The sequence below is a fragment of the Artemia sp. Qi Xiang Cuo genome, chromosome 2 (genome assembly GCF_049724085.1).
Source record: "Artemia sp. Qi Xiang Cuo chromosome 2, ASM4972408v1, whole genome shotgun sequence".
Classification (NCBI taxonomy): domain Eukaryota; kingdom Metazoa; phylum Arthropoda; class Branchiopoda; order Anostraca; family Artemiidae; genus Artemia; species Artemia sp. Qi Xiang Cuo.
The window spans coordinates 79,533,203-79,547,934 of NC_142795.1; the positions used below are offsets into that span (position 1 = coordinate 79,533,203).

The 14,732-nt window shown below is 36.0% G+C and overlaps 1 protein-coding gene across 1 annotated transcript in view; it reads right to left on the bottom strand.

The window, feature by feature from the left end:
* Window positions 1-14,732, bottom strand: part of LOC148955656 (uncharacterized) — a 68,920-nt gene that overhangs the window by 23,401 nt on the left and 30,787 nt on the right. Inside the window, exons 7-9 of the mRNA XM_089108295.1 lie at window positions 11,373-11,478; window positions 6,837-6,973; window positions 1,055-1,271 (exon numbers count right to left, since the gene is read on the bottom strand). Of these exons, the coding sequence (XP_088964421.1) occupies window positions 1,055-1,271; window positions 6,837-6,973; window positions 11,373-11,478 (460 nt within the window). The remainder of the gene's footprint in view (window positions 1-1,054; window positions 1,272-6,836; window positions 6,974-11,372; window positions 11,479-14,732) is intronic.

Here is a 14,732-nt window from a genome sequence, read left to right on the forward strand (position 1 = left end):
TTTGTAGCAAATTCTTCGTGGCATCCACTAAACCCAAGCTACTACCAGGTAAGGCCATTTTCAACTTGGGGGGGGGGGGGTATGATTACAGAATTTTTGGGCCGTCAAATGTTATATAAATTATGCACTATTGGGATATTCTACCTCATCTAAGTGGAAGGAGGAAATCCGCAGGTTTATTCCATCTCCTCCTCTGTACACCTCGGTTGAAAATAGCAAAGAGCTTTAAGTTAATTCCATTATTTATTCAGAGTTCAAAGTGACAAAGCCTGGTTTGAATTGGATTTTTACAAATTCATTAATTCAAATATATTTTGACCAATTATTTTGTAATACAAGATCGAAGTTTTTCCGATTTTATAAGCAACATCCATTGGCGCTCATATGCTGAATTTTAGGGGGGGGGACTTAGCTGGTCTAATCGGCATTTCCAATGCTGTATAATAGAAATATAAAAACAAAAATATAAAATATAATGCAGCATCATTCAGCCAGGGGGGTGGGGCTGGAGCCTCCTCTGCCCCCCCCCATATGGGCGCTCCTGTCTACAACCCCTGCCTCCATGGTATAGGAACTCACAAATAGTATCTGAAATCGAAGTAGCAAAACCCAAAGTCAAAGCTACTGGTCAAAGTGCAAAACAAAACATAATCGCACAGTTTAATTTTGTCAAAATACTACGTTAAATGTCAAATGTTTGTAAAAATAGTTACGAATATTAAAGCAGTTGTTTCATCCATCTCCGTTTTTTTGTGTGTTTTTGTGCTTTTTACAACAAGTTCACAAATAAATAATTAATTAAATTTTTGGGTGTTACAGGAAGAGGTTTCGAAAATTCTGAACGAGCCAGGTCTTCGGTCAGGTCTCTTCTCAAATCTCAAGGTTGTTTGGAGGCAATTTAAACCCCAATAGAGCTTAGGGCCAAGTCATTGGCCCAAAATTACAAAACCTAAGAAAGAATACTTTTGGATTTTACACAAGGGCTCACCCGAAGTCTCCACGTAAAAAGAAGGCACGAAAATGATTAAAAATAAACGAGCCTCAAATACCATACCTCCATTTCTTCTGTTATTTCGGGGAGGGCCTCCTCTTCTTCGATGATCTCTACTTCTTCAGACAGGAAAATGTCACGGATACCAATTTTCTCAGTTCGCAAAGCGATTGCTTTCTCAGCAAAGCCTTCATTATCCTCCTTCAACGATCGGAAGCCCGACTCCAGTTCTAGCTCGTTTGTTCTTCGATGTATCCGAATTGATCTTACAGAGGACTCTCTAAAAAAGAAAAAACAGATTGTTGAATATACTACTTTATTAGAATGAAACTAATGAATGTCACACGCTCTTTGTTTTCTGATAAGCGAACTAAAGTTTTCGAGATATTATGGCCTTCCCAACTGTTGTTTTCAAAAGAAAAAATTACATATATACAATACCATCAGTGTCAAATCTGGCTCTAAATCCTGTTTCACGCCATAGCCGTGAGCCACAGGTTTTGTCAATTCGAGCTCTGGATAGGTTCATTCCAGCGCAACAACTGTTGTTAGGCCAATACGCATGGTAGGCTTACATTCGTGTCAACCACACCACAGTAACTATTTTAGGATTTTCAATATTGCACATTATTTTCTAAATAAACGAACTCTTCAGTTTTACTAACCCATACTCTACCAAGAAATCTGTGTATCCTCCCTAATTAAATTCTTTCGAGCATGCTTGACAGTGCACTTTTTCCAAAACGGTTGATACAAATCCATTTTTCAAACTCTACAATAGAGAACAAGAAAAAAAGAAGATTAAACCTTTTCAACAGGTCAGTACTATAGAAGCAAAACTAATTCCAACAAGTTATAATACACTTTCAAATGCGGTTCATTTTGAACACTAAACAGGTTTGGAAACATTATTTATTTGGTCTCTTTTTATTTTCCTAAAAGAGCAGTTCCTTATTATTTCTGTGTCCAGATCAGGATCGTATCCAGGATTTTTTTTTTTTGGGGGGGGGGGGAATACGAAAAAACGAATCAAAATTTGTTTATATTCATTTTGTTACGGTTTACAAACAATTCGGGAGGGGTGGGGTGATGTTCAAACCCTCTAACCACTCCCCAGGATACGGCCTTGGTCCTGATCAATTAGAAGGATTCTCACGAGGAAACAAGTGATTGTTATACATAGTGCTGTGGTATTATGTCAATTGTTTTTTTATATTTTTGTATCTGAGCAAAGAAACGCGAATAAATTAATTTCAAGCAGTATAGGCTTCGGAGGGGGGGGGGGCTTGGTACTACTCCCTTCCTCGGGGACAGTTTTCATTTATACGAAACTGCTACGAAAAAAAGTTATTCTAAACTTTATATTCCAGTTTAAACATTTTTCTGATTGGCTTACCGCAAATGGGCAAGAAGTTAATTGTTCAAAGTTAACCATGATTATATATGGTCAGTAAAAACTTTATTATCCATAGAAAAGGGGCATAAATTGTGGGATTTTTACAATTCCCAGAATTGAAGCTATTAAGTATCTGAAGGTGTTTGTAGATGAGGTTTTAAGTTTTAAAAAGTATTTAGAGATAACAGCAGCCAAAGTCTGCGGCAATATTATTCTATTACATTTTGTAATTTTATTTTTCCTGTGTCTATTCTTTATACAATGTATTCTTCACTATTGTATCCCTATCTATTCGACTGTTGTTCAATTTTGATTAGTACGTTTGATGTTCATCTCCTGTCTCTTCGTGTTTCGCAGAATGAAGCAATACGGATTCAGGCAAATGAATGTTGTAGTACGTCAGTTAGGGCGATTTATGAACGCATTAAAATTGTACCAATATATGGTTTATTTTTCCTAAGTACTTTTCCTTAAGTTTATGCAGTTAATATTAGGCAATAATACTGGAACATGTTTTGCTAATGATTGTTTTTGATAATGTTATAAATTGTTATAAAATGTTATACAAAATATTGAAATTTAAAAAATATAAATATATTTATCTTTTTATATATTTATGTATAACATTAATATAAATAATGCTAATTATATTTATGCATATAAATATACTTTATAAATATAAAAAATATTCGAAATATTCATATAAAAAACACTCGCAGCAGGCTCGTTATTCTCTTTGCCAATCCAGGGCCCCAAAAATTGGCCCGAGGTTTCACAGACTGCTCAAAGTAATGTCAACCCACATACTTTTAAAAATAAGAAGACGAACTATATTACTTATGTTTGGTAGTTCTAAATAGTTCAAAGAATGTTCCAAATAATTTCAAAAGAATTATTAACCCTAACACTTATAAAATATTATTATAGAATGGATTATGTCATGTATGGTTGATAGTTGCTCGCAAAACCAGATCTCTCCCCCCCCCCCTTTGGATAGTTGTAGGTAAATATACATCTTTTGATAATGACTAAACATATTTCTATACTTTGTTTCTTGTTGTTTTTTGTAATTAATTACCTCAAATTTCCTCTCTCAAGAACCTTTACGCATGCTATTTTAAAATCAAATAATAAGCTTCAAAACAAAACCAAAAATGTTGGAAAGGAAATTCTTTAGAACTCGAAAATAGATCTTCCCGAATTGATATCCCCGGAGATCCAACATAATATATTATAATAATACAATAATACTATAATACTATTAACGATATAGTTATAATATATTTTTATATAAATATGCTGATTTGCGGTAGTTTCACGCTTGGGAGATTATTTGATTTTATTTTTGCTCATTTTTTGTTTAATGAAGTTTTTTACTTTTCTTTGAAAAGCCTTTTTTGTGGAACAAGTTTTTTGTATTAATTTCTGTTTTTTTAATGTTGACATAAGTATTTTCAGGGAAAAAGAAAATAATACTTTAAATCTTTTAGCTTTTTTAAGACTTTAAAGTTTGACTTACTGTTTATATAATTGAGACAATTATTCCGAAATCTTTAACATTATACACCCTTTTAAAAATCTGGACACAAATAGAAGTCTTTAGTTTAGTGTTATACCTCCTCTAGCTGACCAAAAAAATAAAACTTGATACCCTCCGCAAAAAAATCTGTTTACTTTCTTTGATAGGTTGGATACACTTATGCTATTTTTATTTAGTTAAATTTTAAGAGCAGAAGTAGCCCCGAAATTTGGAACATAATACCCTCAGTCGTTCTTGGGATACTGCTGAGATGCCTTATTGGGAATTAGCATTAACACAGTGCATTTTGATTTAATCTTAAGGCAACATTTAGTTTTAAACATAATGGGAAAATGGGAGGGTGGGCGTGGGAGGGGGACTAGTTGCTCCCCAATCACTTCCGACTATTAGCCCTTTCTATTTTCAATCGAATGAGCCCTTTTCGAAGTTCCTAAGACAACTCCTTCGATACGAAGTGCCCAGGTCTAGAAAATAAGGAAAAAATAACAATACATTATACCCACATCGATCTTTACTATAAAAATGTCAAGCCTTCCAATCAATTTCAACTATTAAAAAAGGCACTAGCAATTTCAATTTCCAATCGAATGAGTCCTTTTGGACTTTCTACGACAACGCATTTTATAAACACCTTATATGCCCCCAGGGCATAAATTACAACCCTTGCCCAGAGGGCTAGGAGGGGATTCTCAGTCTAAAAGATCTAATTTCCAGAACTTTCAACCACGTTAAAAAAAATGGCTATCTCGAAAAATTTTGATTGGATGTGTTTGGGGAAATGGTGGGCATGAATCACTTTCAACTATTAAAAAAGGCACTGGCCCTTTCAGTTTCTAATCGAATGTATCTCTTTTGAAGTGTCTACGACAAAGCTTTCAATAAAAACCCTATATGCCCCCAGGGCTTAACTTACAACCCTTGCCCTGAGGGCTGTAAGGGGTGGGGGTGGGTGGTGGGTGCGTTATCATCCTCAAAGGCCAAATTACCAGAAGTTTCAACTACGTTGAACAAAATAGTTATCTAAAAATTTTGATTGGATGTTTTTGGGGAAATGGTGGGCGTCAGAGGGGGGTTAGTTGCCCTCCAATCACTTCCGACTATTAAAAACGGCACTAGCCCTTTCACTTTCCAATTGAATGAGCCCATTTTTAAGTTTCTACGACAACGCTTTCTATAAAAACCTTATATGCCCCAGGGATAACTTACGACCCCTGCCCTGAGGGATGTGGAGGCATTGTCATCCTCAAAGACGTAATTTCCAGAACTTTCAACTACGTTAAACAAAATGGCTATCTCAAAATTTTGATTGGATGTGTTTGGGGAAATGGTGGGCGTGAGAGGGGCGTTAGTTGCTCTCCAATCACTTTCAACTATTAAAACAGGCACTAGCCTTTTCAATTTCCAATCGAATGTGTCCTTTTGAAGTTTCTACGACAAAGCTTTCAATAAAAACCTTATATGCCCCCAGGGCATAACTTATAACCCTTGCCCTGAGGGCTGAGGAGGGGGGGGAGGGGAAGTGTCATCCACAAAGACCAAATTTCCAGAAGTTTCAACTAACGTCTCAAAGAACAAATTTCCAGAAATTTCAACTACGTTGAGGAAAACTGCTATCTCAAAATTTTGATTGGATGTGTTTGGGGAAATGGTGGGCGTGAGAGGGGGGTCACTTACCATCCAATCACTTACGACTATTAAAAAAGGTACTAGCCATTTCAATTTCTAATCGAATGATTCCTTTTTGAAGTTTCTACGACACCGCTTTTTATAAAAAAAAACCTTATATGCCCCCAGGGCATAACTTAAAACCCCTGTCCGAAGGGCTGTGGGGGGAGTTTCACCCTCAAAAATATAGTTTCGGACTTTTTAACTACGTCGAACAAAATGGCTACCTCAAAATTTTTATTGGATGTGTTTCGGGAAATGGTGGGAAGCCCTTTTTGAAGTTTCTACAACATCACTATCTATAAAAACCTTATATGCCCCAGGGCATAACTTACAACCCTTGCCCCGAGGGCTCTGATCATCCTCAAAGACCTAATTTCTAAAACTTTTAACTACATTAAACAAAATGACTATCCAAAAATTTTGATTGGATGTGTTTGGGGAAAAGTTGGGCGTGAGAGGGGGGCTAGTTGCCCTCAAATCACTTTCGACTATTAAAAAGGGCACTAGCCCTTTGAATTTTGAATCGAATGAGCCTTTTTTCAAGTTTCTACGACATAACTTTCAATAAAAACCTTATATGCTCCCAAGGCATAACACAACCCTTACCCTGAGGGCTGTGAGGGGAAGCATCACCCTCTTAGATATAATTTCCGGACCTTTCAACTACTTTGAACAAAATACCTACCTCAAAATTTTGATTGGATGTGTTCGGGGGAAAGGTGGGCGTGAGAGGGGGGTTAGTTGCTCTTCAATCGCTTTCGAGTTTTAAAAAGAGCACTAGCCATTTCAATTTCCAATCGAATGAGCCGTTTTTGAAGTTTCTACGACAAAGCTTTCTGTAAAAACCTTGTATGCCCCCAGGGCTTAACTTAAAGACCTTGCCCTGAGGGCTTTGGGGGAGTGTCCTCCTCAAAAACATGATTTCTATCAGGAAATCAACTAGGCTGAACAAAATGGCTATCTAAAAATTTTGATTGGGTGTGTTTGGGGAAATGGTGGGCGTGGAAGAGGTTTTAGTTGCCTTCCAATCCCATTCGACTAATAAAAAGAGCATGAGCCACTCCAATTTCCAATCGAATGAGCCCTTTTCGAAGTTTCTACGACAACTCCTTAGATACGAAGTGCCCTGTTCTAAGACCAAGAACCAAAAATAAATAATGCATTGTGACCACATCGTTCTTTACTTAGGCAGCGCTATTGCGTTGCCTATGATAATTTCATTGCTTAAAAAAAGTTCTTACAAATCTTCCATCCAATTACTCTCCAGTTGACTTGAAAACTCATTGGCAAACGAATTTCGCCGAGGTACCAAAGCATACTTATCAGCTGTAGGAGTTGCTGGAGATTTGGATTCGTCGGTCAAGTCAACAAGCTCAATCTAGAAAAAAAAGTATAAAAACATTTGCTCTCGGAGAAAAGAGCTAATTAATCCTTGTGTCATATGTGACCCTTAAAATAACACAAATTACAAACACTTGAAATGCACAATTCAAATTTTTCAGTGAAGTAACGCACATCGTTTTGCCCCATTACCTTTTCCCATTCCTTTAAAACCTCTTACGTTTATTGTAAACTCCTATAAATGTAGCAGAATACCATATATGTTTCTGAAACGTGGGCACTTGGGAAGACGGAAGAGGATTTGTTTGATATTTTCCAGAGGAATTGTCTGCAGATTGTTTTGGCACCCATTTGACTGACCGCATTTCAAAGAGCAAACCACGAGAAATATATAGTTTTGTCCATCTTTCAAGGGCTATAATGAGAGAAAGGTTGAAATGGCTAGGACCACTTTGTAGATGAAGGATGACAGATTGCCAAAGATCGTCCTTTTCGACCAATCATATAGGGCCAAACAAAAAGCAAGTCATCCCAATACGGGGTGGGAAGAGGTCGTAAGAAAGGATTTAAAGGAAATCTAAACTTCTTGCAAGGGTGCGAAGAGAGAAGCTTACAATACATTTGGATGAAGGTGCAGCTGCGTTGACCTCAAGCGGTTTGGTGCAGCAGTCAGTTGTTAGTAGTAGTATAAAGCCAGTATACTTTTTTTGCTCAATTTGAGGCAGGTATTAATTGATCCAAAGATAAGATTAACATCTTTTTAGAGATAATTAACATCAAAACTTATGCAGGAGATGGTAGATATTGAATGTAAAAGATTAAGCGATGTCATTTTACAGAATTCGGCTAGTAGTTCTGGTTGAAAGAAGAATTCTTTGAAGTCTTCTGAAGAAAATTCCCCTATCTAAAAATAAAAGTATTTTAAACACACATTTAAATGAGTACCCCAAAACATAATTTTGTATCAGTACATAAGCAGAAAGCTGTCTCGTATTTTAAAATAATTTTACCGGCTGGAGAGAGGAATTTTCCATTCTGATTGGAAACAAAAACGAACCGAATATTTCAAAAGGAGGATAAGTTAGAGATTCAATCATGACCCCCCCCCTTCTAAGGGTTCAACCGGTGTCCACCTAAAGGTATGCTTTTAAATATTCCTTTTTTGTATTTTCCTAGCGCCTGTAATAGTTTGCCTCAGAATATTGTGCAGGAATCAAACCCAAGTGAGTTCCGAAGGTTTTTGAAAAGCCATTGTTTTACAGTTCATGAAAAGGATAGGTGTTGAGTTTTCCGGTTTCTTTATTTATTAAGTTAATCAAATTGTTGTCTTTTTTGTTTGATGGTTTGATGATGGGAGATGCCGAATGGTTTTTTATTTGATTTTTTCTCGTTTCTTGTTTGTTTTTTTTTTGGTGGGTGATTGTCGTCACCTTTCATAAGTTGATTTAAATTTAGGCCTAGTGGGGTGAATATTTACCTAACAAACTTTGCCTCATGTTTTATTATATTTTTTGTTGATTAATAGACCCTTTCTTCTTTAGAAAATTTGTTCATCATATTCTTTTATCCCTCATACTGTAGCTTCTCAATCATAGCGGTGATCATGTCTTATTTTATATCTTTGCCCGAGTTATGGTTCGAATGGGAGTTATTTGGCTGTTCATTTGGGCTCCGAGATTCAGTAAAGTCAATCTAAGATTTAATTCACTTGCATTTTTCTAAAAAAATTTCAAGTTCAAGTGATAAATTTAATGGACTAGTTTTAAAGCCCGACTTCAGGCTGATTAAGACTTTGGCTTTATTTACAGCCTTACAGCCTAAATTTAATGGACTAGTTTTAAAGCCCGACTTCAGGCTGATTAAGACTTTGGCTTTATTTACAGCCTTACAGCCTAAATTTAATGGACTAGTTTTAAAGCCCGACTTCAGGCTGATTAAGACTTTGGCTTTATTTACAGCCTTACAGCCTAAATTTAATGGACTAGTTTTAAAGCCCGACTTCAGGCTGATTAAGACTTTGGCTAAGAGTAAATAGACTAGTTAGCAAGGTTAGGTATTGGGAGAAACTAACATAGAAAGTGGACCACTAAAGGCAGCATACCATGAATGCTTGAAAGATAGGACAAGGGTTCTTGGGCAAGCCAAGTAAGATATATTTTACAGACTTGAGGAGAATCTAGGCTTTGGAATAACGGGAAAGGTTAAGGCTCGAAATTGGGATGGTAGCCAAACGAGTAAGGATCATTTTAGAGAACCAGGAAGTCTAGAAATGGTAATTAGAGATATCAGTGTTCCCATCTCTCCCTCTCTATCATAAAATTAAGGAAGCGTGGGGGGATGTACTTTATTTTTAGGCAATTTTGATAAGGAGGAATTAAAGTGGATAATATTGGCAAGAGGAAATTTCTACCATTCTGAGATAAGAGAAAGTATTTGAGATGAGTGAGGTCGAAGATACTCGTAATTTCCCAGTGTGTGGAGATGGGAAGGATGATTTAATTAATTATTTGGGTTTTTGTAAGAATTAAATGAACTGAGGGAGGACATACTTCCGGGATGTATAAAAGGCAGGAAAGGATGTATTTTATATTAAGTGACAGAAGTTTTATGGGCTTGAAGAAATTGGGGAAGTTAGTGAATACCAGCATGACACATACAAACCATTCCTTTAGCTTCTTTATTTACTAGTATGGATTTAACGGTGTGTTTTTGTTTATAAGTTTTATGTTGTTGTTTATTTTTGTGTTAAGTGGCAAAAAAAGGTTTTTACTGTTACTAAATACCATATCACATTATAGGTGCAAAAATGAGCAAGAGTTGAGTCCTCTTTGATCACATTTTATTTTATTAATGCATAAAAAATAAGCAGATGAACGTTTCTAAAAAGAGCCAATAGAGAGGCAAGCTGGAGGCGAAGGCTACCTATCCCCAGACGAATTTCATCATACACCAAAACAAATAAATAAAAAAGCTAACAAGAAAATAGATAGTCCGTTTTCGTTCATCTTCTACAAGATGGCCGTAAAAGTTCTAAGACAAAAAAAGAAGAAAAAAGATCAATTATTTCACCCCTTAAGAATGCTTAAGAGTTTAGATACAAACAATGAGCTTGAACATTAAAAAAACGCTTTAGTGAAGGCGAAAGTGATATCTGGATGACCTTTGTCGTTTTCAGCGCTGCAATACAAATAAATCATCATCACTTCCTACCCCCCCCCCCACTTCGATTGATGACACACCAATAGACAAATACAGGGCGACTAGAAAGAAAGAACAAGCCAAGAATCAACGTTAATGGGCCTTTACAGCCTGAGCCAGGACCCAGTTCTGTGAGTCCACACATAGTATAATAATGACAAAGAACAGACAATAACTGGTTAGAACCTATCTTTACGAGACCATCATTTCTCATCCGATTTTCTCAACATCTAGTACTGGCAAAATACTTTGTATGTGCTATTGCATCTTCTGTATCATATCTACTAGTCGAACTCGAGTCGAATATCTACTATTCGACTCGAGCTACTATTCTACTATTCTACTATAGCTACTATATCTACTATTAGGCATCTTCTGTATCATATTTACTAGTTGAACTCGAGTCGAATATCTACTAGTCGAACTGTATCGAATCACAACTACTCGAATTCGAGAATCCTACGGTAAACACATAGAACCATCAGCTAGAAAAAAGCCACAGATTGTGAACTTACCATATAGTAGCTACCATATAACGCCGGCTAATAGCAGTATTAAGCTCGAAGATCAACCATAAACAAAGTTCCCGCCAGTTGATTCACAGTGGCTATTAATTTCAACGAGTAGGAGATGTGACAGAGTTCTTCAAAGTGTAAATAAGTTTATTTTCAATGGGTAAGATTATGTATAAGTGACCTATTCCGTTTCGCAACTGCTTCAGCCAGTTTAAGTATACCATGCACCAGGGGCGTGATTCTATCTCAGGTCAGAACAATAGTTGAATTTCCTTCTAATTTTATACAAGTTTCCTACATAAGTAAAGTAGTCCAGAAATATAGCACAAGATGGGTGTTTTAGGAAATCCGGTGCTTGTTTTATTGCTTGAAGCTTGAGAAGGAAATATTGTGTTTCCGAAGATTGTTCAGGAAAAGATTTATGGAGATACTCTACCAAAATTTTGAGAGAACACACTCTAAGCTAAAACATTTTAATATTAAAAAAAAAATCATTTGATCTCAAGTAGACTCCCACACTTCCAATCCTCTAAATAAAGTCTTATTCCTCAGTTATCTTTTTAATTACAATAATACTTATTTATACTCGTTCCAATCACTTACTAATTATAATCATTACACATACCTATTTCCTAATTTTTTCATATTAATAGCAAAGATTGGAAAAACAAATTAGTCACAAAATGAAATAAACCACAAAGCAAATTGAGAAAAAGTAAATACCTTCGATGGGACTGGCTCTTCCTCCCTGGAGAATTCAATTGCCTTCCTCTCCCTAAGGGTAGCATCAGTGGATAAGATACTTTTGTTTATGGCCGGAGATTGCGACCTGAAACAACGATTGAGTTATTTCAATACATTACAGAAAAAAAAAACAGAAACTCGGAAGTATTATATGACTGGAACTTATTACTAGATCTAGGTTTCTCTATAGAAAAGATTTTAATTCGCCAAAACACGGGCTGCTTTCATTGGACAATTCATGCCTATAGCCTCAAAGGAAGAATAACAACTCCTTCCACTACTAATAAAAGCTAAGAACTCTTAATAACTACTAACTCATCACAGTCCTAAAAACTCAGTAAAATCATACTATTACGAAGAACTCGTCATAGCCCTCATTCACCTGAAGCAAACATATTAGCACACGTTCCTCCTCCGTCTGAAGCTGTTCAGAGCTTAATTCTTTAGTCCTTTTCACAAATTTTCCCTTTCCTTCAAACTTTGGTCTTAAAACTCTTCCTACCCGATACGATGACGTTCTGTTTTGTTTGGCCAATACTAGAATGGCAACAAGTACAATTTTCGGCAAGTTTTCATCCATAAAACGTGCCCTAGTCATACTAACCTTTATTTTGTTAGACATGAAGTGATGTGGAACGACAGGCTTCTTAAAAACTTCTTATGCGACATACAGACGCTGAAAAGCAGGACCCAAAAGAGAAATTCACACTGTTAAGATCACATTATTTTCCTTTTAAAAATAGAAACTTATAATTCTAAAATTGTAATTTCAGATACTGGTTGTTTCAGCTTTAGATAGAGGTTCTTTTGCTTTTTAATATTTTGAAAGCGGAGACATTCCATTTTTGGTTAGAAAGCCTGGCTGCAATGAAAAAATGAAACAGAAGGAAATTGAGCCTTTCAAAATTCATCTTGACAGAAAAATCCCGTCGGCACGGGAATTGAACCAGCATGCCCTAGGTAACTAGCCAAATCCTTTACCCCTAGACAAAATTAGCATATTAGGAAACTTTTCACAATGATTTATCATAGACCGTTCAATACAACACGATAAATAAACTGAAAACAATAATTAACTAAAGGACTTTAACAGTTAAGGATTGCCTGTCCGACTACAGGCACCAAAAAAAATCTAACAATCGCTCTTTTGTGAAGATTGATAAAACTGTGACTACAATGAGAAAAATGCACTTAGCAGGATGGCTTCAGCTACCCGTCGTGTTACGTCAAACGGTTGCTTTCAGAGCTGAGCGTTACGGACATTAGCCAATTGCGATATGTGATTGGAACGTTTTAGCAGAGGTGGCACTGCTTTTAATTAGAAGTAGATAGAACTCGCTATTAGCATGAAAGTGATCGCTTGGTGTGTCATTGATACATTTTTGTTCAATACAGCAGCCAGTTGAATGTAGGCGGGCGTGTGTGTGTGTCTTGGTAGCTAATCAACTGGGTAAAATGGATGAAAAACTGGAACAATGGATTTGTCTGAATTTTGTTCTACCAGTGGAAAATCTACTTGAGCGACTTATGAACTCTTTAAACAGCATTGGGAGATAAATGACTGACTTGGTCAAATGTTTTTAGTCAATTTTCTAATAGATTTAAAGATGGCTACAAGTCATTTGAGGATGACTACCGGTTCAGTAGACCTTCCACATCAAAAGCCGACAAGAATATCGTAAAATTTTGCGACTCGGTGCGCTCGGACTGTAGACTTGCAATTAGGGAGATGGTCGAAGACCTGAAATTAAGTTTCAGGTCCCGAATTCGGTTTCCTTACTTTTAAATAAAGTTTCTATACAGAAAATAATTTAAAAATATTAAGTGGCAAAAAAAAAAAAAAAAAAAAAATAAAAAAAAACAACAATGCGTCTACTGGGCGTACATAATAAGGATTTCCTGTCTAGATGCCTTTAAGGGGCACACTATTTTGTTTATTATTGCTTTTTTAATTTAGTCAACGCTATCATAAATGGATACACCGTTGGAATTGGTGCGTTAGTTATTAAGGGACTACATTAAAGGAAATCCATTTGTGACACTTTCCAATTAAACTCGTACACATGTAAATATTTTCTGGCCATTGAAATCACGTGTATAATTACTGCAGAGGATATGATTGACTGGTATGTTAATACAGGTCATACGGATACTCTCTAAACATAAAATCAATGCTTAAAAAAGAAGACGAAACACATTTCTACAATCAAATTAGATTTCAGCTATCACGGCTCAACTTCATAAGATTTTGTAGCCATGTCCAAGGGGAAAGGGTTTTATATTATTTAAAATGTCCACTGTTTACAGACAGGATGTATCATTGGGAAATGGCAGGGGGGGGCGGGGTTGATCCTTCATGTATCAGTAAAGGCTAAGGGCATTAATGGGAAACTTCAAGGAATTCTGAAGGGGATACTAAACTAAATCAAAAGACATTAGGTGCATTCAGGTTAGCAAACGGGCGTATCTGTAATATTTTAGAAGCGGCTTAGGGTATCAACTTGAGATTTTCCCGACCACTATTGCAATTAAATGCTACTACTACTGTGACTGCCTTTTTACAGTAGATTTACTATTTCATACGTAAACAATTCCACTGTGGTGAAAATAATGTTCCATATACGACCAATAAAGCTCTATTTTAATCCTTCGGAAAAAAGGATTTGCTTATACTCTAATGGACTAAACGAGAACGTTGACGGTTTTTTTTGCTAAGTATGTTATATTGCAGCCATGCTATTTTAATCTGCACTCAGTAATTTAATTACCCTTTAATTAATTTGCACAAAACATGATAAACTTACGAATACGTTGCGAAAATATTTAAAGTGATCGTCTTTTCATGGAAGTAAGTATTGGCTTTTCCAGACATAATACAAGTTGGGTTTCTCTTTTAGTGAATGGCCTAAATAACACTTACGTTACTCCAAGGCAGCCATGGCCATAACCAGGGGGGGGGGGGTTACTGGGGTTGAACCCCCTCCTCGAAATTTTTGTTCTATTCGAAAAAAGTAACAAATACAAATAAAAATTTGTTGATGCGTCTTAGTTTTTTTTTTGCAGCCCCCCTCCCAAACAAAATCCTGGATAGGCCCTTGAAGAAATATTATCAGGACTAAAAGAAAGAACAAAAGAAGAAAATAGCCGGAAATAAAAATAGGAAGTAAATTGTGGTTTGAGAACTCTTGACTTTAAATATTATTTTTGCAGCTTAAGTTAATATACCTAGGTCATATTTCCTTTTTCAAAAAGAGGATATAGGCTATTTTTCTTTAAACAAAATATTTTATATTAGATTTTTTTTCTTTTTAAGTTCTTTCAGTACCAAAAGGAAGTAAA